We start from the raw sequence: 25112 nt of genomic DNA on the forward strand, positions 1-25112 counted from the left end.
AGAAAGGTCCACTTCCTCACATCCTCTAGGCACCTTCTGTTCAAATTCATTATACAGGTTAACAATGAGAACTAAAGGTAGTGGCCTTTTAAAGGTGTTTGGATCATGCCATTTCCTTAGGGATTTGCAAAGCCCATATGTTTTGATTGTATCCAGGTCTTACAGGATTCTCCTGTTGGGTGTTCCTTTGTTCACAGTATGAGCCCACACGGGTGTTGTCCTTCTGCAGAAGCACAAGACACACACCCATTCCAGCTGCATCAGCACACGATGCTGGGCTGGTTTGTTATGAATGATGTGACTATGATAGCCCACCAGACAGCTAGAGAATCAGTCGTGCATTCAGCATCATTTATCCTGAATGGGCAGGGAGACTCCTGATAGTAAGGTGGAAGATGAGGATTTAGCAATATGCAGTGCCAAGAAACCCCCAAATCTCTGTGGTCCCTGCAGCCAGACTGAACATCCTCAAATGCCACCCTCCCACTTGGTAGCGCCATGGACTTGATACACTCCCAAACCTCCCTAAGCCTTGATTAACCCAGGTGGATGATGTTGAAAATAAAAGTGTGTGCCTCAAAGAGTCCTGGGTAAAGATTAAATGAGAAAGCACAGGCAAAGCACTTAGCACAAGGGCCAATGTGGTGAATGACAGACTGACTGGCCCCACCCCCTAGGATTCCCATGGGCCTCCCACACAGTGATGAGCATCCTGGGGACAGAAACCCTCTCTGACAGAGCACCAGGGTGGAAAAGGCATTGTCTTTTTTATTTTTACACAACCTAAGTGGTAACACTGATTTTTAGAATGGCATTTATTCCTTTGAAAGACAAGGATCTAAAGTACAGAGGTAAACTGTGGGTAAAAGAGAGATGAGAATGTGTCTCTGGCCTGGTGGTTGTTCTCCCTCTGCCTCTAACTACTTAGTGCCTATTGAAAGGGTTTACTGCTTTGAAAACTTCTGTAAAAGGAGACCTACATGACTTCCAGTACTTGTTTCAGTTCTAAGAGTCTCTGATCCTTATGAGCCTATACTACCAATACTTGATGCCTACATTTGTATTTTTTCCTAAAAATTTTTCTTTTTATGTGTTATCATTACATCTTGGGGATTTTTGTTTGGATAAACTAATGGTAAGTGCACATACTGGGGTCTGGTGCTGTGGCACAGTGGGTTAAAACTCTGGCCTGCTGCACCAGCATCCCATGGGCGCTGGTTTGAGTCCCAGCTGCTCCACTTTTGATCCAGCTCTCTGCTATGGCCTGGGAATGCAACAGAAGATGGCCCAAGTCCTGGGCCCCTGCACCCACATGGAAGACCCAGAAGAAGCTCCTGGCTCCTGGCTTTGGATCAGCTGAGCTCTGACCATTGCAGCCATTTGGGGAGTGAACTAGCAGATGGAAGACCTCTCTCTCTGGCTCTACATCTTTCTGTAAGTCTGTCCTTCAAATAAATAAAATAGATAATTTTTAAAAAAGCACATACCGAAGTCATGAAGAAGGGAATCTCCCCTGAATTTGTTACTTTGCTAAACAAAATTGTCACCCCAAAGTTGTGTAGCTTTTAAAGATGGAGTATATCCCTTTTAGTTAAAATTTATTGCCAAATTTCTGTATGCTAGGCACATAGCTGCTTCCTCTAATAGCAGTAATTTATCCACACCACTACACATATGTGCACATGCATGCAAACACACACACTGCCAGTTAGGTATGGTTCTCATTTTATAGTTGGGAATCCAGAGGTTCAAAGACACTAAGCAATTTGTCCAGGTCACACAGCCTAACTCCAGGATATAGGCTTGTGTCGGTTTGTCAACCCCAACTATCCACTCATCTCCATATCGCCCCTCAAATGGTTTAAGTATGTGGGTATTATGGTTACTAAGCTAAACTCAATGTTCTGGGAAATAAACTGCCTTCTGAGTTTGACATAAATCATGACAATAAATTCCTTTTCTCGTGTTCCAGAAGCACTTTTGTCAGTTCGTGGGTCCAATAGGATTCTGTTGCCGTTGATTTCTCAACAATGTTGCAGTGGATTCGTTTCTGAGAGGAGGAGCATAGTGGGGGCAAGATGTGTGGAGTCACCACACAGACCCTGGGAGTTGGGTGAAAGCAGGCCCGAGGCGAGCAGCCCACAGACTCCTTTATTTGAGTTAGTACAACAGCTTATATAACCAAGACCAGCCAATCCGGTCAAGGGGTGGTCTATGCCCCAACCAATCACAGCCTGTTGCAAGGCAGTTTCCAAAGCCATCCAATCAGCCTGTTGCCAGTCAGGCTCTCGTCACCAGGCAGTTTCTGAAACCATCCAATCATGGCCTGCCATCAGTCAGGCTCTGTTGTCATGTGGTTTCCTCTGTTGTCATGTGGTTTCTGAAGCCATCCAATCACAGCCTGTTGCCAGGCAGTTTCTGTTGTCAGTGACCATCTTGGCATGACCTTTTCACCTCAGTGGCCATCTTGGCATGAACTTTTCACCATAGTGGCCATCTTGATATGACCTTTTCACCTCATTCCACCACAGGATTCCATTAGAGAAGGACCCTATGCTTACCCCTGTACTCCTAAAACTTGGCACAATGGTGAATATAGAAGACATCTAGTCAATAATGTGTGGAATAACTAATATTCAGCATGCAACTTTATTACTCTTTTCATTCTCTAATCATTTATTGTGTACTTATTATGAAAAGCATTCTGAGACATTTTCCATGCTTTCCAGTAAATTTTCATTTAGGGAGAATAAGATATATTTCACTACTGACAAAGCCATGTATTTTTCTCCAATGTAATTATTGCTCCATTCTACCCAAAAATGTGTGCTTGGCAATAACCAATTAACTTTAGCATTCTTTTCGTATTGCATTACTTCTTTAAAAACTAATGGCAGCAGGACCGGCACTGTGGTGCACTGGCTTAACACCCTGGCCTGAAGCACCAGCATCCCATATGGCCACTGATTCTAGTCCTCACTGCTACTCTTCTGCTCCAGCTCTCCGCTATGGCCTGGGATAGCAGTAGAAGATGGCCCAAGTCCTTGGGCCCCTCCACCCATATGGGAGACCTGGAAGAAGCTCCTGGCTCCTGGCTTCAGATTGGCGCAGCTCCGGTCTTTGTGGCCATGTAGGAAGTGAACCAGCAGATGGAACCCCTCTCTCTCTCTCTGTCTCTACCTCTCTCTGTAACTCTGTCTTTCAAATAAATAAAATAAATCTTAAAAAAAACCCTAATGGCAGCATGGTGTAGCTAGTAAAACTGCAGCCTGGTTCGAGTCCTGGCTGCACCACTTCCAATCCAGCCCCCTGCTAATGACCTGGGAAAATCAGCAGAGGATGAACCAAGTTCTTGGGCCCCTGCTTCCTACATTGGAGACCCAGAAGAAGAAGCTCCTGGCTTTGGCCTGGCCCAGCTCTGGCCATTGTTGCCATCTGTGTAGTGAACAAGCAGATGGAAGATTTCTCTCTCTCTCTCCTCCTCTCTCTAGGCCTCTTTCCTCCTCTCTCTGTAGTTCTGACTTTCAAATAAAATATATAAATCTTTAAAAATGGCTTATCTAATTCCTCAACCCACATATCTATTCTTAAGATGGTTGTTTAAAAATCCAAGCAGTCAATTTCTTTTGCTACGTTGACCATTTCTTTCATTCTGTTCTTAATAGTATCATGATGCAATATATTTGTCCACTGTGTCAGAGTTTTTCATAGAAACAGAAGCAATAGAACAGACATGTGTGATATACAAGATTCATGATTTCAAAGGACTGACTCCTGTGATGTGGAGCCTGTGAAGTGGGGGTCTGCAGGGCAGCTGGGCAGGCTGGGAACTCAGGCAGGACTGGATGCTGCAGTCTTGAGGCAGAAATTCTCCTCTTTTAGGGTGACGATTTCTCTCTTAACACTTTCAACTGATAGGACAAGGCCCAGTCACATTATTGAGGATCTCTCCTTTACTTCAAATTAACTGACTGTAAATATTAACAGTCTCTACAAAATCCCTTTGCACAGACACAGCTAAATGACTGATTGAAAACTGTATATTAATAATGTAGCAAAGATTACACTGAGACCAGCTTTCAAAGTCACCTCTTATAATGTGAAGAAACTTGACAACGTAACTATAGTTTCAAATATTTTTGCAAAATGTAAATAACCACTTTAATGGATTGCTATGTGAAACCTCCAGATTAATTTTTTTTGACAGGCAGAGTGGACAGTGAGAGAGAGAGAAAGGTCTTCCTTTGCCATTGGTTCACCCTCCAATGGCCACTGTGGCTGGTGCACTGCGGCCAGTGCATCGCGCTGATCCGATGGCAGAAGCCAGGTGCTTCTCCTGGTCTCCCATGGGGTGCAGGGCCCAAGCACTTGGGCCATCCTCCACTGCACTCCCTGGCCACAGCAGAGAGCTGGCCTGGAAGAGGGGCAACCGGGACAGAATCCAGCACCCTGACCAGGACTAGAACCCTGTGTGCCGGCGCCGCAGGTGGAGGATTAGCCTATTGAGCCACAGCACTGTCCAGATTAAATTTTTAAAGATTTATTTATTTAGAAAGAGTTACAGAAAGAGGAAAGACAAAAATCTTAATTGTCAGCCTAAATTTCTGTCCAGTTTAGTAAAATGTCTGTGTATCAATCCATGTGTTTCCCAGGAACCACCTTTCAATCATTTTGTATCTGCACCTATGAGATAACTTCTTTCCAGAAACCATGGAGAAATCACACTTCTCTTGAGGTTTTCTTCTCTCCAAACTTCTGGGTAAAAAGTTGGAAAACATAGCTGTTTTTCTGTGACTCAGGGAGTGAGGGAGAGTTGGAGAGCTGATGCTTCATGGTTCTGCGCTTCCTAAGTTCATTCCGCACTCTGCAGACCTCACTACTTTAGCACTTTGGCCCACCTGAGCTCAGGCAGCTCCTCTTCATTAGGAACACCAACAAAAGTGGCCTCTAGTCAGACAAGGCACCTACTAGGTAAGAAAAAAAACAATCATTTGTCTGGGGTATGGTTTGAAATAAAGGAATATTTTTGTAATCTTGGTAAGCCATAGCTTTGCTGCTGAGGTACATAATTCTATACATAAATACGCTGCCCTGTTCTAGTGCATTGGTTAAATACAGAAAACTGCCTGCAGCACTGTATTACCCAAATTATTAACTAGAGTATTGTATTACTAGAGTGCTACATTTGACCAAGTTACTATTTTATGTCCAGCTCTCCACAGAGAGACAGGATGGGACACTTCATAGAACTCTGAGATCCGAGACAAGCTCCTGTGCTCCCCGTATTCATGGGTGGATAGAAGCTCCGGCTTCTTAAATTGTGCTTCAACTTTGCGTTACTTTTATTTTTCCTTTATTAAAAATCCTACTTTGATGAAAGTGCTTTTGGAGCCAATGACTCTTCACAGCCCCTAGATGAGAGCTGGCCGAGGCAGCCTCCTTGGAAAGAAGAAAAGCATCCAGGCTTCAGGCTGACAGCTGCACTTAACAGGTCCAATTCTGACTCTGCTCCTCACAGGAGTGTTCTGAGCACCAAGCCCCGGGACCCCTACGGAAGAGGGGCCCAGTCGGCCTGCCCTGGCCCCGTGCGTGGGACCTGAACACACTGAGGAGTAAGGACTGAGGGAGCTATTGAGCAGCTTTGTTTCCAGAGAGGAGGAAGTGTCTTCTCTCTGTGGGTCCTGAGGCCTGACAGAACTCTCCCAGGGGCCAGCAGTCCTGGCACCAGTGTCCCCTGGTCCCTGGGAGGGGCTCTCAGCCAAGCATAGGGAGCAGGGAGGAGCCGGGTCAGAGCCAGCAGCACCTGCCCAGCTTGGTCTCATGCTGCCAGTCAGATCACCAGTAACAGGGTGGAGAGGCTTCCAGTGGGCCCACATCTGGTCACCTTATGCCCCTGCTTAAAGCCCTCAGTGCTACCGCCTCACCTTAAGGAGAAGGGCCCAGGATGCGCCCGAGCTGACGGTCAAGACCAAGGACGGCGTGGTGGAGATCACGGGCAAACACGAAGAGCGACAGGATGAGCACGACTACCTCGCCCGCTGTTTCACCCGGAAGTACACGCTGCCCCCTGGCGTGGACCCCACGCTGGTCTCCTCCTCCCTGTCCCCTGAGGGTACGCTCACCGTGGAAGCGTCGCTGCCCAAGCCGGCCACGCAGTCGGTGGAGATCACCATCCCAGTCACCCAGATCGGCGGCCCGGAAGCAGGAAAGTCTGAGCAGCCTGCGGCCAAGTAGAGCAGCCTCGTGCACCGCCCAGCCCCCAGCTCCCACCTGCGTGTCCTTTTGATACCCCGAGAGACAGGGCAGCCTGTGGTCCCTGGGCGCACGTGCTCTGCTGCACTTCCGGCTACAACTGTGGGTCCTGCTGCTGCTGGGCCTCCTGCAAGCCGACTTCAACCTCAGGAAGGAGCTGCTCCTCTACCGCACCCACGTGACCCTGCCACTAGTCAGGGTGCTGGGCTGGCGCTTCACGGTCTTTGCGGGTGCTTCGCTGACAGGACCCATCTTCTCCGGATGGGGCGGGGCAGCCCAAGGCCGTCTCCTTTCCCCTCCCTTCCACTGGCCAGGGCCGAAGCCCACAGCAGCAGTGCTGCCCAGGTCCTGCACGGGAGAGAAAGGCCTGAGATTCTCCTGGAACAGAGACACTGTCCCCTGCTGGCTGTCTGCCGTCACCCTGCCTGTGTGCCTGTTCTGGTGCAGTGACCCCTGCCTGTGGTTGCTACTCACCCTGTTTCAGGCGCCCTGTGCTGTGCATGCCTTGGTCCAGTCAGAACTTCCAGAACCTCTGTGAGACCTCCCCCTCCACAGTCCACACCTGGAGACTTGGCGGTGGAGGCGGGTGTGGCCCAGGAGCCTCAGGGACACACCACACTGCCACACAGTTCACCCCACCCTGTCTGCCTGAGCCTTCCTTTAGCTTCCAGACCTCCTCTGTCAACTTGAGACCCACTTGGGTCCCAAGTCCCAGCCAGGCTCCAGGGTCACCTCGGTTTGCTTAGATATGGTCCAGCTTGCAGCCACAGATGCCTGCAGCAGAGGCCAGCCTGCTGGAGCATGGAAGCCCAGCGCACCTGCTGCAGGGCAGTCTGGGAGGACTGAATAGGTGCTCAAAGTCCTCCGTGCGGGTTTTGGGGAGGCAACTCGATTCCTCTGTGGCTTGGTGGGGGTGTGAGTGGCTTTAGTCTTTGGTGTACACCCAGAGTTGACTCTTTCATGTATTGCACATTTTAAACAGCAAAAATCCCAGAAGTGCCCCCTGGAGGACATGAACAGACCATTTAGAACATCAGTGCATGCCAAGGTTGGGTCTCTGCAAGCCACAGGCTCCCTGCTCCTCTGTCCTGCCCCAGTCACTATTAAACCATTTAGGGAGTAAGAAGCAAAATTACAGGGCAGAGACATGGGCACGGAGGATACTCACAGGGAAGGGAATCCCAGACTCTTAGCTCCTGCCTCTCTGCCATGCAGATATGGTGGTCACTGTGGTGCTGTGACAGCTGGTTAGAGACAGGGTGGCCATGTGGGCCTTGGTGGGAAGTGAGACGACCACTATGCCCAGGCATCCTGCAGAGATACAGGGCCTGATTTTGAGGGTGGCAAGTAGGTCAACACTGCTTCACCTCACATTGTCATCCCCACCCAAGGGCAGGGAAGAGCACTTGGCCCCTGTGAAACTGCCCTGCCAGGTAGATCAGAGGCCTGTGGAGCTGCGAGCATGCCACAAGGAGACACAACAGAGACAAACTGGACAGAGAAAGTAGCACCTGCCATGCTGTGTGCTGAGCTCTTTGATTCATTGGTGGCTTCCGTGCCTTAACTCCCCATGGGACTGGCTGCCAGGCTTGGTAGAGGAAGTCTGTCTGAGAACCCCGTGGCCAGGCAAGGGCTTCCTTGACTGACCCTACTTGCTGCACAGAATTTTTGCACTAAATTACACTGTTTCCTTAAAGCTTTAGTTTACATTAATTGCTTTACTGTACTCAGAACCACCAGAACCTCCTTGCTGGGGTGAAGGTGGAGAAGCAGGGTGGCGGGAAGGGTCTGGCTGTGCAGCCTGGAATGTGACCATGGAATTGTGAGTGACTGTAACTGGTGGTTCCTTGTTACACGGCAACACAGCTGCTCAGTCTCAAGTGCCTGTTAAATTGTGAGGTGTCACAGAGTCAAAAGCATTATGGAAGAACAAAGTATGTATCTGTCTAGAGTTGATACTGGTATAGTATATTTTCATTTTTTGATGTAGTCTAATTTATATTTTTATTTATTACTTTTTAAAGATTTATTTATTTGAAAGTCAGAGTTACACAGAGGGAGAAGGAGAGGCAGAGAGAGAGAGAGAGAGAGAGAGAGAGAGAGGTCTTCTATCCGCTGGTTCACTCCCCAACTGGCCACAACAGCCAGAGCTGCTTCCTCCAGGTCTTCCCACATGGGTGCAGAGACTCAAACTCTCGGGCCATCTTCTCCTGTTTTCCCAGGCCATAGCAGAGAGAGCTGGATCCAGAGAGCTGGATCAGAAGTGGAGTAGTCCGGACTAGAACCGGTGCCCATATGGGATGCTGGCACCTAAGGTGGCAGCTTTACCAGCTATGCCACAGGGCCAGCTCCTAGTCAAATTTATATTAATCTTTCCTTGAGTCCAGTACATCCATATAGCTTCACCTAATTTTGTCTTATTTTAAATAGCTAAACATGATTTTTATCTTTTTCTTTGAGGCAGCCTTTGGAAAGACATCCATATTAATCTAAACAGGACTCTAGTTTTAGTGATTTTGATATTTTGATACTCCTGGATTCCACATTGCTTCTCTCTCCTACTGAATCTTCATCAAGAAAGACCCAGCAGGTCCCGGTACTGTGGATCAGTGGGTTAGGCTGTGGCCTGAGGTGCTGGCATCTCTTATGGGTGCTGGTTCATGTCCCAGCTGCTCCATTTCTGATCCTGCTCCCTGCCAATGCATCTGTGAAAGGTGCTGAGGATGGCCCAAGTGCTTGGATCCCTGCACCCACGTGCAAGACTGGAAAGAAACTCCCAGCTTCTGGCTTTGGCCAGTCTGGGCCTCAGGCATTGCGGCAGTTCAGGGAGTGAACTAGCAGATGGAAGACATCTCTCTCTCTCTCTCTCTCTCTCCCTCTCTAACTCTGTCTTTCAAATAAATCTTTAAAAATATAAATAAAGTCCCAGCATTTGCTGAGTTCTGAATTTCTAGTCACTTCTTTATGCTCCCCATTCCCCTATTTTTGAAATAGAATTTCTTTTTTTTTTCTTTTTGACAGGCAGAGTGGACAGTGAGAGATAGAGACAGAGAGAAAGGTCTTCTTTTGCTGTTGGTTTACCCTCCAATGGCCGCTGCGGCCGGCGCGCTGAGGCCGGCACACCGCGCTGATCTGATGGCAGGAGCCAGGTGCTTCTCCTGGTCTCCCATGGGGTGCAGGGCCCAAGCACTTGGACCATCCTCCACTGCACTCCTGGGCCACAGCAGAGAGCTGGCCTGGAAGAGGGGCAACCGGGACAGAATCCGGCGCCCCAACCGGGACTAGAACCCTGTGTGCCAGCGCTGCAAGGCAGAGGATTAGCCTAGTGAGCCGCGGCGCTGGCCTGAAATAGAATTTCTTTAAGAGTTTGCCAAGCATTTGCTGCCACTTGCTGCCAGTTTATGTGGGTGTGGTGGGAGCAGTAAATTTGATGTTGGTTTCACAGATATAAAGATGGAGAGGGATGAAGACAAGGAACTATACCCCTATCAGTTCATCAGAGAAACCTCATTCAACCTATACCCCCACCCCACCCCAGGGGCTCATGTCTCTGCCATTTTCAGAATTAACTGCGTCTCTCAAAATGTCCCCATGCAATTATAGCATCCACCCAAGGGCTCAGTCCTTTCAGTCCCTGTGGATACTATCAAAGGAATTAGATTGTAAAATTAAATGTTAATTCCTCATAACGTTTTTAAAAATCTGTAAGTCTTCAGAGAGGCATATGTTTTACGATGAATAGAAGGGTTTGGTTTACTATTATTTACCCCAACCTGTCTAGATTAGAGGATAAAGTTATTCTTTGCCTCTTAATTTGAAAGATGTATATTGAAATGACTTGTTCTTTGTATTAGTGTCTTAATATACATGTTATATATATATATATATATGCTTTTGCTGTCACATGTATACATACATTACACACACATATATCTGGAGATACTTCAAAAAAATTATGAGAAAATAGAATTAAAAGAATTCTGGCACAGGCCTTGTGGCACAGCAAGCTGGACACTACTAGAGACACCTGTATCCAATACTGGATTGCTGGCTGAAGTCCTGGCTACTCTTTCTTTCTTTTTTTAAAGATTTATTTATTATTTGAAAGGCAGAGCTAGAGAGAGGCAGAGGCAGAGAGAGAGAGAGAGGTCTTCCATCTGTGGGGAGCAACTCGGACTAGACTAAGTTACTGGAATTAAGACTTATTCTATGCATCTGCTCTCCCACAATATGGCGCTGAGAAGGGAGAAACAGCTTCTGCTCAGCTGCCTCCAGTTCAAACAATAAACTGTAGGACCTGCTCCTGATTGGAGGAGAGCAGCGTACTCGGCGTGTGGGTAGCAGAGTTGGGATTGGTGGAAGAGGACTATAAAGGAGGAGAGAGACAACATGCACGAGGAACATCTAAAGGGAACATCTATCTGAAGGAACACCTGTGCAGCCCCCGAGAGAGCCAGCCGGCGGTGTGCCGCTCCCCCGCGGAAGTGGGGAAAGTGGCCAGGGGGAACCGCCCTTCCACAGAGGTGGAAGGGACAGTAGCCAACCCAGGAAGAACCAGCAGCAAACCCGGGAAGGGCCGAGCGGACAAAAGAACAGCGCAGGGTCCTGTGTCGTTCCTCCACGAAGATGGGGAGCGACACCATCCAATGGTTCACTCCCCAGATGGGCACAATGGATGGAGCTGCACCAATCTGAAGCCAGGAGCCAGCAGCTTCCTCCAGGTCTTCTCACACCGGTGCAGGAGCCAAGGAATTGGGCCATCTTCCACTGCTTTCCCAGGCTACAGCAGAGAACTGGATCAGAAATAGAGCAGCCAGATCTTGAACTGGTGCCCATTTGGGATGTCAGCAGTGCAGGCAGTGGCTTTACCTGCTATGCCACAGCACTGGCCCCCTGGCTACTCTATTTCTGATCCAGCTCCTTGCTAATGAATCCTGGGAGACAGCAGATGATGCCAAATACTTGTGCATCTTTCACCCATATGGGAGACCAAGATCATCTTCCTGGCTCCTAGCCTTGGCTAGGACCAGCCCTGGCTGTAGCAGACATTTAGGAAGTGAACCAGAGAATAGAAGATCTGGTTCCCCCTGTCTCTTCTCTTTCTCTCTCTCCTTTTCAAGTAGGTGAAAATAAACACAACTTTTTAAAAAGATAAGTTTATGCAAAATAAAGTTGAAATTCATTCATAGTTTGTTCATTATATGCATTTCCATTAACTTTGAAGTTGACTATAGATATAGATATAGAAAAATATAGATATAGATGATATAGATTGTCACATCTTTGGCAGGAGTGATAGGTCCAAACAAGGCCAACCAAAATCTTTCCCTAGAAGAATGACACAGAAGCTGAGAAATTAAGACTCCTTTCCACACTGTCTGCTGTGTGGGAAAGGCTTTCCACAGCAAGAGAGGCCATTAAAGTTGTTGCTCTTAAAAATACAAATTATAACAGAATTGTGTGGGGCCAGCGCTGTGGCTTAGTAGGCTAAGCCTCTGCCTGTGGTGCCAACATCCAATATGGGTGCCAGTTCTTGCCCTGCTGCTCCATTTCTGATCCAGCTCCTTGCTAATGTATTTGGGAAAGCAGCAGAGGATGGCCCAAGTGCTTCAGCCCCTGCATCTACAAAGAAGACCTGAAAGAAGCTCCTGTCTCAAAAAAAAAAAAAAAAAAAAAAAAAAAAAAAAAAAAAAAAAAGGGCCGGCGCCGTGGCTCAATAGGCTAATCCTCCACCTTGCGGCGCCGGCACACCGGGTTCTAGTCCCGGTTGGGGTGCCGGATTCTGTCCCGGTTGCCCCTCTTCCAGGCCAGCTCTCTGCTATGGCCAGGGAGTGCAGTGGAGGATGGCCCAGGTGCTTGGGCCCTGCACCCCATGGGAGACCAGGAAAAAGCACCTGGCTCCTGGCTCCTGCCAGGATCAGCGCGGTGCGCCGGCTGCAGCGGCGGCCATTGGAGGGTGAACCAACGGCAAAGGAAGACCTTTCTCTCTCTGTCTCTCTCTCTCACTGTCCACTCTGCCTGTCAAAAATAAAAAAAAAAAAAAGAAGCTCCTGTCTCCCGGCTTTGGATCGGCACAGCTCCAGCCACTGCATCATTTGGGGAGTGAACCAGTGGATGGAAGAATTCCTATATTTTCTTTTTGTCTCACCCTCTCTGTCTGTAACTCTACCTCTCAAATAAATAAAACTTTAAATATATATAATTTTGCATGGAAAAGGTTTTCTTTTAATACTAAATTCACAGTAAGATAATTAGCCTTTCCTTCTAATAAAACTATGAATTTGTTGAAAGTATAAATCCTTAGTTTTTCTTTGATAATATAGTAGTTATCTATTCTGTATTAATATTTAGAATTCTTTTTTTAGGATTTATTTATTTATTTGAAAGTCAGAGTTACACACAGAGAAGGAGAGGCAGAGAGAGAGAGAGAGAAAGAGAGAGAGATGTCTTTCATCTGCCGGTTCACTCCCCAAATGGCTGCAATGGCCGGAGCTGCGCCCATCTGAAGCCAAGAGCCAGGAGCTTCTTCTGGGTCTCCCACGTGGGTGCAGTGGCCCAAAGGCTTGGGCCATTTTCTACTGTTTTCCCAGGCCATAGCAGAGAGCTGGATCAGAAGTGGAGCAGCTGGGACTTGAACTGGCACACATATGGAATGCCGACACTGCATGTAGCAGTTTTACATGCTATGCCACAGCATCGACCCCTGTATTTAGAATTCTAAAAACCACTTCAAAGTAAAGTTTATGTTTTTCTGTCCAAAGCTTATAAAAAGCAATGAAAGTTTTCGCTGCTTTACTGCAGATTAGTTAAAATGCTTCATTTAAATATTTTGAAAACTCTCAGGTAAGGTAAAACTTACCAATTACTTTGAGTGAAGAAGTAGGGAACAATCAACACAAGGGAAATAGCTTATGGGGATTTAAAAAACCTTCTACACTAAAGCTTAGAGGAAATCATGCAACCATTCTCCAGACTTTTGAAAGGAATGTTCCTTACAAAAAAAAAAGAAAGAAAGAAAAGAAAAGAAAATTACTTGTGGATTTTTCTTACACTGCCACTCAAAAGACAAAAAAAAGCAATATAAAAAATCTGAACCCAAGAGTAAAGTTTATGCACTCAATTCTCCACATTAACACACAAAACCATCTTTGTTTTTTAGAAAGATTTATTTATTTGAGTTAAGAGAGAGAGGTCTAGAGAGAGAGAGAGGTCTTCCACCCACTGGTTCACTCCCCAAATGGCTTCTATGGCCAAGATTGGGCCAGGCTGAAGACAAGGGAGAGGAGCTTCCTCCAGGTCTTCCATACTCTGCTTTCCACAGGCCAATAGCATGGAGCTAGATCAGAAGTGGGGCAGCCGGGAATCAAACCGGCATCAATATGGGATGCTAGCATCCCAGGTGGTGGTGTTACCTGCAATGCCACAACATCCACTACCATCTATGGTTTTGATTTGACTCCCTCACTCTTTAAGATTTAGTTTATTGATTTGAAAAGCAGTGTGACACAGAGAGGGGGAGAGACAAAGATCTTCCATCCTCCAGTTCACTCACCAGATGGTCACAATGGCTGGGGTTGGGCCAGGCCAAAGCCAGGAGCCTTTTACTACATCTAGGTCTCCCACATGGGTGGCAAGGGCCCAAATACTTGAGCCATCTTTGGTTGCTTTCCCAGGCACAAAGAAGGGAAGTAGATTGGATGCAGAGCAGCTGAGATGGGAACTGGTCTGAGAAGGAATGCCAGCAGGCAGCAGATTAACCAACTGTACACAATACCAGCTGTTATTCCCTACACTTACATCCTCTGACTCTAAATCTAAACAAACCATGTCCTCAGTCTATTCCCCAATGTTTCTCTCTGCTGTATTCATGAAAGTGATTCACTACATTATTTCCATTTTCTTGTAAAATTCCAAAATTTTAATAAATGTTACAAAGACACAAAGGCAATGAATGGCATACAATGATTCATGAATTTTCTAAAATTGTATATAACTGCTTGTATAGGCATACATGTTCTCAAAAATTTTCTCAAGTGTCTTTAAGTTGTTGAAGAGATCCAAATACCCAAAGAATTATCATTCACTTCTACATATTTATTATAAATTTGGTTTCTGTAAAATGTTCATTACACACTTTTTGCATTAACAAAAGCTAATCCTCACCATCTAATTCTCAGATCTAATCCATTATAGATCACATGAAAGTACTTAATTAGGATTTGTTAAATGTTTAAATATATAAAAACCTATGAAATAATTTTACAGATTTGGAGGCTGTAACATTTAGAGATGACCTCAATTGTTCCAGCTCACTCGGGCAGTATGTATGATTTAGTGTGTCTGCTACCCTCTCCAAGTGGGACTCTAAAAGCAATAAAAAACATATGTGAAACTTCAAAATGCTTATTGCATTGCTGTCACAAAGAAATATCCTCTGGGCTCGACCTGCCTGACTTAACTGCTTCCTTAAAGTCTGCAAAGCTTCATCATAGCACATATAATGTATTTCAATTATGATTCAAGTTTGCAATTTCAAGTGGTGTGCTGCTAAATCAGCTCTCCAAAGCAAGGAAGGGGAATATTCTGTAAGATTTGCCAATGTAAATGCTCCTACCAAGGCAGATTTACAACTCTGTGATGTCATGGGACACAGAATTTAGAAAAAATTAACGTGGTGAGTTAATGGTAGTAACTGGCTCTAGCACCAAGTGTGGGGTTCTAAATTTCCATCCATGGACTGGCATTACATTGCTCCCCAGTGGGTTAGTACTTGATGTGTTCCACAGCAGCTGGGTATTGATGGGGTAATAGTATGAAGCAAGCACATTTTGATGACTGTTTTCTTAGACTTCAAACAAGAAGGAATTGGAAGGCATGTGAGAACTCAACATTTTTAAGGTGTATTCATTTATTTGAAAATCAGAGTTACAGAGAGCCAGGGATAGAGAGAGATCTTCCTTCCTCTGGTTCACTTCCTAACTGGCCATAATAGCCAGGGCTAGACCAAGTGGAAGCCAACAGCCTGAAGTTCATCCAGGTCTCCCAGATGGGAGCTGGGGCCCAAGCTTTTGGGCCCTCTTCCGTTGCCTTCCCAGGTCAACTAGAAGGGAACTAGACAGGAGAGGAGCAGCTAGAACTCAAACTGGCACTCATATGAGATGCTAGCATTGCAGGCAGTGGCTTAACCCACTGCACCACAGTGCCACCCTTGAGAACAGTTAGCTTTTAAATGTTGATTCTCTGTTGGTTGACTTAATTAAAGTGTCCCAAGATGCCTGACTTTGAAGTGCTCATTCAAACACTACTCTAGCTATTGCTGTTAAAGGAATTTGAAGATTAAGAGAGTATAACCACTTTTTACTTTGTGAAAAATACATATTTAACGGAATTGCATGGGGCCAGAATTGCGGCACCACAGGTCAGGTCATCACGTGCACTGCTAACATCCCTTACCAGAATGTCTGTGTCAGTCCTGACTGCTATGCTTCCAATACAAATGCCATATAAGGTATTTGGGAAACTATCAGATGATGGCCCAAGTACTTGGGCTCCTGCCAGTCATGATTTTTCCTTGTGTGAACTAGGATGGAGTTCCTGGCTCCTGGCTTTGTGCTGGCCCAGCTCTGGTTATTGAAACCATTTAGAGAATGACCAGCAAATGGTCATGTATCATGATGAACTGCTGATAACAGAATGTGGTTTTGCCTTTAAAAACCCCCACTATTGCAACTTGCTGCTGTTTTTGCCAGACTTGCTCTTTAAGAAAGGCAGTCGCCAGTTGCCTAATAAAGACTCCAATTTGACCTCAAAGACTCACTGTGTTTTAATTGGTGCGCCCCACAACAATCTTGACATGTAACTAGGAAGCCAGCCAAGTATCACCATAGTATGCAGCATATATGCTTCTATATATTTACCCAGTTAGAATGAAATATAACATGAAAATATAGACAGGGGCTGGAGTTTTTGCATAGTGGTTTCAGTTGCCACCTGCAATGCTGGCATCCCATGTGAGTGCCTGTTTGAGTTCCAGCTGGTGCATTTCCAATCCAGTTCTCTGATAAAGCACCTGGGAAAGCAGTGGAAGATGGCCCTGGTGCTTGGGCTCCTGTGCCTGGGTGGGAGACCTGGAGGGGTCTCCAGGCTCCTGGCTTCAGTCTGGTCCAGCCCAGGCCATTAGGACATTTGGGAAGTGAGCCAGCAGATAGACGATCTCTCTGTCTCTCCTCCTCTCTAATTCTGCCTTTCAAATAAATAAAAAATAAATATTTTTAAAAATCTAAAAAGAAAAAGCTGGAAGAATAAAATAAAGTCATGAAAGATAACAGCAGACATCAATGAACTGCTGACAGTAGCATATATACCACAGAAATACACAAGGATAAAACATATCTTAAAAATATTAAGAAAATTAATTAGCTAATAGCCAATTTCAGGAAATTAAAACAGAATCATTTTCATAGAGCACATAGAACTTACAAAGATACTAAGAGGGTTTTATGAAATTCTTAGGAGTAAAAATTGGACTACAGATACCAAAATTCACTATATTTTGAAAACCAGTTTCCCAAAAACACATATAGGACATAAATAATAAAAAAAAACTATATAGAGCCGGCGCCGTGGCTCAATAGGCTAATCCTCCACCTTGCGGCGCCGGCACACCGGGTTCTAGTCCCGGTTGCCCCTCTTCCAGGCCAGCTCTCTGCTATGGCCAGGGAGTGCAGTGGAGGATGGCCCAGGTGCTTGGGCCCTGCACCCCATGGGAGACCAGGAAAAGCACCTGGATCCTGGCTCCTGCCATCGGATCAGCACGGTGCGCCGGCTGCAGCGGCGGCCATTGGAGGGTGAACCAACGGCAAAGGAAGACCTTTCTCTCTCTGTCTCTCTCTCTCACTGTCCACTCTGCCTGTCAAAAATAAAAAAAAAAATTAAAAAAAAATTTAAGTTTAAAAAAAAAAACTATATAATCTAAAAATAAGTTGAGCCAATTTTAGGAGAACTTGAAAATGGCTTCACAAGCAAAACTGAAGGTCCACATTTATGGAATAGTCCAAACTTCTAAGGAAGGAAAGAAAAATAAAATGTTTCCCACACTTGCCCCAACTGAAAATAAGTTGAATATTTTAAAATTTCTTTTTGGAAGCCACTATTACACATATGATGCAACTTGAAGCAGGATACAAATTGAGTGAAATTAAAGACCTTCTCGTTCATAAAGATATACAAATATTCTAACAAAATAGTATATAAATTAAGAGACATATGAAAACCTAATAGATCGATGACAAGCAAGATACACTAAAAAGTACAAGAGTATTTAACAGTCTCAAACAAACAAAGAAACAAAAAACATGTAAATCGGCCAGGTAGATGAAGAATACAAGGGATTACAGGAGTATTTAGCTTAAATGTTAAAAGGCATTTAATAAAATTCAGCATCCAGCCATAAAAAGAAACTGTTAGCAAGAATATTTAAAAATAATGATTCACTTAATCAGATCAGGATTGTCTAAAGTTAGCCTTCAACAGATTACTTAATACAGGATCACTGAAGGCTTTTTCCTCAGGAGCCCACCCAGACAAGGCTGCTTCCTGTCATGATCTCTCCTTTACACTGTACTGGAGCTATAGTCAGGGAAACAAAGAAATGTAAGATAAAAGATCCGATTTTTAGCAATACAACTGTCAACATGTGTGGAAGACACTATTATATACAAAGATAACTAGCTTAATCTTCCCAAACTGCAACTGATTATTGGATGTAGCACACTTCTGGGTAGCAGATCCGTATATAAAACCAACTGGACTAGTAAGTACCAGAAAGAAACAAAGAGAAAATACTAGTGGAAAACAGGCAGACTAGGAGACACATAGTCACAAGACAATGAATCAAAAAAGATGAAGTTATTTAATATCTTCAGGCACTCTTCAAATCAATTTATAAAACGTAAATGACCGAACAGAACAATGACCCAAGAATGCGAAGAAAGACAAGGGCCCAGGAGTCAACAAGCAGTCAGCAAATGGAGACACCTGCAGCAGGTCATTGCCAGCTCCAGCTCACGGATCCCTGTGGGAACAGCAGGTGCAGCGGCCTCGGCTGCAGGGGAAGTCACGGAGGTGGAAGAAGCAGCTTCTCCCCTCACTTCCGCAGGCCGAACAACCCCAGGTCACTGCCCTCCATGCTACAGAGGATACTGATTGGCTCTGCCCCCTGTGTAGTGGAAGCCGGACGCCTCAGAAGCTGGGGAATAGTGCGTGGAGCTTGTGTCCCGAGAAGGGGAGGTGGAGTTGGTGGAACTGCTGGAACTCCCTGCAGGGGGCCCTGCACCTCCCCGTGGTCAGCTCTGCAATCTGCAGACTTCAGTCCACTGCTGGGACAGTCTTCCCTGTGCCCCTTGCCACCTGTGGGTGTGTGGGCTGGGTCGGGGTCTCCAGGCAACCTGTCCCATCCGTGCACACAGCGGCTGCCGCTCAGCCCCTACACACACTCGGCAGCACTGTGGTCGCTGCCCAGCCTCTCCCTCTGCCTGAATTCACTGCACAGAATCCCCGGTATGATATCAAACTGGAAGAGTACCAAATAAATGAGCTATCAATGCATCTCAAGGACCAAGGGGGGCCAGCACTGTGGCACATCAGGAAAGGCTGCTGCTTTCAGTGCCGGCATCCCATATGGACGCTGGTTCAAGTCCCAGCTACTCCACTTCTGATCCATCTCTCTGCTATGGCCTGGGGAAGCAGTAAAAGATGGCCCAAATCCTTGGGTCCCTGCACTCATGTGGGAGACCTGGAAGAAGCTCCTGGCTCCTGGCCTCGGATAGGCACAGCTCCAACCATTGAAGCCAATTGGGGAGTGAACCAGCAGATGGAAGACCTCTCTCCCTTGCTCTGCCTCTCCTCTCTGTGTGTAACTCTGACTTTCAAATAAATAATAAATCTTTAAAAAAAAGAGGACTTTGAAAAACAACAAACCAAGCCCCACATTAGTTGGAGGAAAGAAATAATTAAAATTTGAAAAGAAATAAACAAAATTGAAACCAAAGAAACAATACAAAAGATCAGTGAAATGAAGAGCTGTTTTTTTTTTGAAAGACATAAACAAAATTGACATGCCATTGGCTCAGTTGACCAAAAAAAAAAAAAGAGGAAAAACCAAATCACTAAAATCAGAGATGCAAAATGAAATATAACAACATACGCTACAGAAATTAAATAAAACATCAACAATTACTATAAAGAGCTGGATGTCAACCAATTGGGAAACCTAGAAGAAATGGATAGATGAGCTCTCTGCTATGGCCTGGGAAATCAGTAGAAGATGTCCCAAGTGCTCGTGCCCCTGTAACAGTGGAGGAGACCCGGAAGCTCCTGGCACCTGGCTTCATTTTGGCTCAGCTTCAGCCTTTGTGGACATTTGGGTAGTGACCCAGTGGATAGAAGACCTTTCTCTCTTTATGTATCTCCCTCTCTCTGTCTGAAACTTCACCTTACAAAAAATAAATAAAATCTTTAAAAAAAGCGGAAACATTTAAGCAAAATATTGTTACATAAACTAAACCACATGAAAGCATAATAGATTAATAGCAATGAATATACTATATTATTAAAAAGTCAAGATAAAAGTCAATAACACTAAAATTCTGTAACTCCTCTATGTGTCTGAAAAATACAAGAAACTCTATGTGATCATTTAGACTAAATACTAAAAATTTGTTAGGAAAAGAGGCACAGAATAGAGAGGAGGCAGTGTTTGAAATTACAGCCAGACAGAATTGATTCAGAGAAAATAAACTCATAGAGGTAGGTGACCAGCTATCAGTGTGCACATGATGGAACACATGGCAGAAGGCCTCAACACCCAGGGGCTGGGCCTTTTATATTCTAGGAGGGCTAGGGATGGTGGGGGTGGGCTAGGGGTAGCAGGTGGAGGTAATTCCTGGAACTGGTCTTTCAGGTGGCCTTGAGGGATGGAGTATGAAGGTGATAGGGTATGAGATCCAATTTAGATTCAAGGGCAAGGAATAAATTCCAATGTTTGTCGATGTTTTGGGCAGTGAGCAAGAATAGCTGAGCCTTATGTCTTTGTTCCATCAAAAGTATTTAATAAAAGTCAGCATCTGGAAATTATGAAGCAAGGGATAGCAGAATAGTAAAAATAGTACATTCCTTATTCCAATTAAGATTGTTTACAATTAGCCCAATAAGTAACAGTATAATTAACAGAGCCTTCAAACCTTTATCCATGGAAAGAAACCATCTCTCATTCTCTCTCCTCAACAATTGTATTGGAGACATCGTGAGGAAAATATAACTAAGGAAACATTAACTATGAAGAGTAATTTTTAAGAAATTATATGTGGATGACACTATTATATACAGAGATAACATAATCTAAAAATAAATACAAACTGATAAGCGAATAAAGTGAAATTACTAGGAAAGGGAGCAATATATGCAATTAAGTGAGTTACTGTGCACCAGCAAGAAACACATAGGAAATAATTTTAAATGACCAGACACAGATTAGGAACGGAATTTTTTTTTAAACATTTGTCTATTTATTTGAAAGAGAGCTACAGAGAGGCAGAGACAGAGAGAGAGAAATCTTCCATCCGCTGGTTCACTCCCCAAATGACTGCAATGGCCAGAGCTGCACCAATCTGAAGCCAGGAGCCAGGAGCTTCTTCCCGGTCCTCCCACGCGGGTGCAGGGGCCCAAGAACTTGGGCCACCTTCTACTGCTTTCCCAGGCCACAGCAGAGAGCTGGATCAGAAGCGGAGCAGCCGGGACACAAACCAGAGCCCATATGGGATAAGTATGGGATTCCATTACTGCACGCGGCGGCTTTACCTGCAACACCACATCATCACCCCAGGAATTATTTTTTAAAAGCAGCAGGAATTTTTAGAAGACAAATGAAAAAAGGATTAACCTATGTCATATCCTGAAATTTTTTTTTTTTTTTTTTGACAGGCAGAGTGGACAGTGAGAGAGAGAGACAGGGAGAAAGGTCTTCCTTTGCCGTTGGTTCACCCTCCAATGGCTGCCGCGGCTGGCGCGCTATGGCAGACACACCGCGCTGATCCGAAGCCAGGAGCCAGGTGCTTCTCCTGGTCTCCCATGGGGTGCAGGGCCCAAGCACTTGGGCCATCCTCCACTGCACTCCCTGGCCACAGCAGAGAGCTGGCCTGGAAGAGGGGCAACCGGGACAGAATCCGGCGCCCCAACCAGGACTAGAACCCGGTGTGCCGGCCCCGCAGGCAGAGGATTAGCCTAGTGAGCCGCGGCGCCAGCCTATATCCTGAAATATTTTTGAAATCAATACCTAAGAATAACGCAAGCCTATGAGGAAAAAGACCCTGCATCCAATAAACATTTGGTAAATGGTCACTCCTGAAGCACGTGTTGCAGGTCCTAAGCTCCCAGGAGGGGGCGGGGAGGGCATCAGGGAGGAGACAGCGCCCCCTGGTGTCCGGACAGTCAGGCCCGAGGACGGAAAGGCAGCCTCCGACCGAGCCCAGACCTCACCCTTCACTACCCGCCTGGTTACCAACCCCAAGTGACCGCCCCCGTGCTCGGGGCGATTCTGATTGGCTGCTTCTTCTATGACGTCATGCGTGCTCACTGGCTGTGCGAACTGTCTATTCAGGCGCTCCGGGCTACACTGCAGAACCAGGCGGGTTCTTCTCTGGCCGACACACTGGGCTTCGCTGCTGTGCGCTGAGGGAGGCCGCAGGTGGCTTAGGCTTCAGCAGTCAGTGAACGTCCGCACTCCTGAAGCCCTGCGGAGCGCCCGGGACTCCGTGGAAGCCGGAAATGGCGAGTGTGGGGGCCGTTCCCGGTGGTCAGCGGGATGTGAATGTGGCCTACAGCCAGGACCCTGGCCATTTTGTCCTGCTCCTCACGCTGCGACTTCGGCTCAGACCCAGAGCGCTCTCCGTGCTGCCCCGGGTGCATAGCCCCACTTCTCAGATTGTGCGGTGAGGACGGAAGTGTCCTTAGGAAATGCGGAATGCACGTGAGGCGTTCATGGCGGGGGGCGCTGTGGTCTCTGGGGTCCTGTGGTTCCTCTCCCCGAGGGCCCCGGTTCCTGAGCTGGGAATCAGAGTCGCAAGGCTGCAGTCTGGTGCTCAGCCCTCCTCTGGGACCCGAGTCTGTGTTCTGCTGTAATAACAGTGTTACAGGTTGCTGAAGTTCGTCTTAGGGTTTTGGTCTAAGTTTCAGGGGCAGCATCTGGTGGTGGCCTTGTTGACAGAGGCCTGAGATGGCCCCGAGACCAAGTGGCCAAGGAAGGGAGCACAGGAGAGGCCAACGCTAAAGGGCTTCTGTATGCGGGCCCTTCTGTAGATAAGGCGTAAAGCCGTTAAACATGAGCAGCTGTATCCTCATCACCTCCTCTAAGGTCCCACGTGGTACCACTTCTTTTTTTTAAGATTTATTTATTTGGGGCTGGCGCTGTGGCACAGCAGGTTAATGCCCTGGCGTGAAGTGTTGGCATCCCATATGGGCTCCAGGTGTAGTCCCGGCTGCTTCTCTTCTATCCAGCTCTCTGCTAAGACCTGGGAAAGCAGTGGAAGGTGGCCCAAGTCCTTGGGCCCCTGCACCTGCATGAGAGACCAGGAAGAAGCTCCTGGCTCCTGGCTTCGGATTGGCGCAGCTCCGGCCATTGCGGCCATCTGGGGAGTGAACCATTGGACGGAAGACCTCTGTCTCTCTGCCTCTCCTCTCTCTGTCTAACTCTGACTTTCAAATGAATAAATAAATCTTTTAAAAAAATAAGATTTATTTATTTGAAATATTTCAAATAAATAAATCTTTAAAAATAAGATTTATTCAAAATATTTATTGCAAATAAATAAATACATCTAAAAGATGTATTTATTTGAAAGTCAGAATTACACAGAGGAGAGGCAAAGAGAGAGAGGTCTTCCGTCCGATGGTTCACTCCCCAGTTGGCCGCAACGGGCGGAGCTGCGCAGATCCAAAGCTGGGAGCCAGGAGCTTCTTCTGGCTCTCCCACGTGGGTGCAGGGGCCCAAGGACTTGGACCATCTTCCACTGCTTTCCCAGGTCTTAGCAGAGAGCTGGATTGAAAGTGGAGCAGCCGGGTCTCAAACCGGCGCCCATATGGGATGCCAGCGCTTCAGGCCAGGGCATTAACCCATTGCACCACAGTGCCAGCCCCATGGTACCACTTCTTAATATCTCATAATTGGGTTTATTTTCCCGTGGGTTTAAGATGGGATTAAACCATGTTTAATCCACACGGGTAAGCCTGATAATCCCTAAATATTCTTATCTCTGCCACCTTGCCAAATGCCAGCTTCCCCACTGAAATTTACAACACTATAAAATATTTTCCCCTTGCTACACTTAATTAAGCTTCTATATTTTAATTGTTTTTTTTTTCCACAGAATAATTTATAACATTTTGAAAGGTTTATTTTCTATTCTGGGTATTTCATAGGAGAGAAAGGCAGAGTATACCTACTAGATACTCCAGGGGTTTATATATAATATAATATAGTATAGTATAGTATAATATAATATAATATAATAGTGCTGGAATGGATGTTTGGAGCAGAAGATGTCGGATGGCCACAGCCCAATTGGAGTGCCTGGGTTTGAGTCCTTCCTGTGCTTCAGATTCAGTTTCCTGCTGGTCTACTCCCTGGGAGACCATAGGTGATGATGGTTGTTGGGTCCTTGTTGCCAGCATGGGACATCCAGATTTGGATTTGGTCTGCTGTCTTCAGCCTGCTCCAGTTGATGCCGTTTCAGGCATTTGCAGGAGTGAACCAATAAATGGAAGACCTCTGTTTGTCTGCATTTCAAATAAAAAATAAGTAATTAAAAAAAATCTTTGCACATCTCCTGCATTCTTATCAGAATGTCATAGATTGGGGGCCGGTGCTGTGGTGTAGTGGGTAAGACCACAGCCTGCAGTGCCGACCTCCTTTATGGGCACTGATTCCAGTCCTGGCTGTTCCACTTCCATTATTTTTAAAAATAGTTATTTATTTGGAAGTCAGAGTTACACAGAGGAGGAGACACAGAGAGAGAGGTCTTCCATCCACTGGTTCACTCCCCCAGATGGCCACAATGGCTGGATCTGCACCAATTCAAAGCCAGGAGCTTCTTCCAGGTCTCCCACAGGTCTCTCTTTGTCTGCCTCTGCATCTCTGTAACTCTGCCTTTCAGATAAATAAATAAATCTTAAAGTGTCATAGATTTGAGGTCTGGAAAGTTAGAGTGATGTCATCTTACAAACCTGTTACTCTTTCCCATGTCCTTTTAAAACCACCTGTGGGTAATGACCCAAGATGCCCCCAGTCATCACAGTCCATAGGAGTGAATGGCAGCCACTGTGTCTGCTTGGAGAGCAGCAGGAGGAAGGAGGGCTTGTCCTGGGAGTAGCCGGTGCCCTGAGGTTGAGGGTCTCTGCTGTATATCCTCCATCTATATTCTTAACACCTTGGGAAAGTAAAATGTTCTCCTCCTCACTCTAAATCTCATTCCTTGGAGATGAATTATCAGCTAAAGTAGAGGCTGACATTGAAAGGACAAGGCAGAAGGGATCCATGAACTCTGGAATCTCTTAGCCTTGTGAAGGGAGGAAAAACTTCAGGACAAAGAAAACTACCCTAGCTAAGTGATGTGAGACCTAGAAAGCAAATACATTTTGGGCACACAGCAGTTTAGTTTTACATCTTCAGAATTGGTTTTGTCATCATAGTTTGATCAATAGAGAGTGTTTGGGACGGTCAGATTCTGTTGAATGAGAAAGTTTATGAATTTAAAGAGTTCCTTAGGGTTCCTTGTATAATAAATACTTATTTGGATTTGCCCTCACTT

At 46.0% G+C, this 25112-nt stretch overlaps 1 protein-coding gene across 5 annotated transcripts in view; it reads left to right on the forward strand.

Annotated features, from left to right (window-relative positions):
* Window positions 1-25112, forward strand: part of LOC108175847 (zinc finger protein 39) — a 53989-nt gene that overhangs the window by 14370 nt on the left and 14507 nt on the right. Inside the window, exon 3 of one of the 5 annotated variants that reach the window (XR_011386416.1) lies at window positions 1251-5184. The exons of 2 other annotated variants lie outside the window; for them this stretch is intronic. Coding sequence is in view for 2 of the 3 variants with exons in the window: in XM_051834328.2 (XP_051690288.1) it covers window positions 22075-22238 (164 nt within the window). In the remaining variant the exon portion in view is untranslated. Of the gene's footprint in view, window positions 1-1250; window positions 5185-21742; window positions 22239-25112 lie in introns of those variants that run through there. 2 more of the 5 variants (XM_051834328.2, XM_051834330.2) reach the window with 2 other exon arrangements.

Source organism: Oryctolagus cuniculus, chromosome 2 (assembly GCF_964237555.1).
Source record: "Oryctolagus cuniculus chromosome 2, mOryCun1.1, whole genome shotgun sequence".
NCBI lineage: Eukaryota > Metazoa > Chordata > Mammalia > Lagomorpha > Leporidae > Oryctolagus > Oryctolagus cuniculus.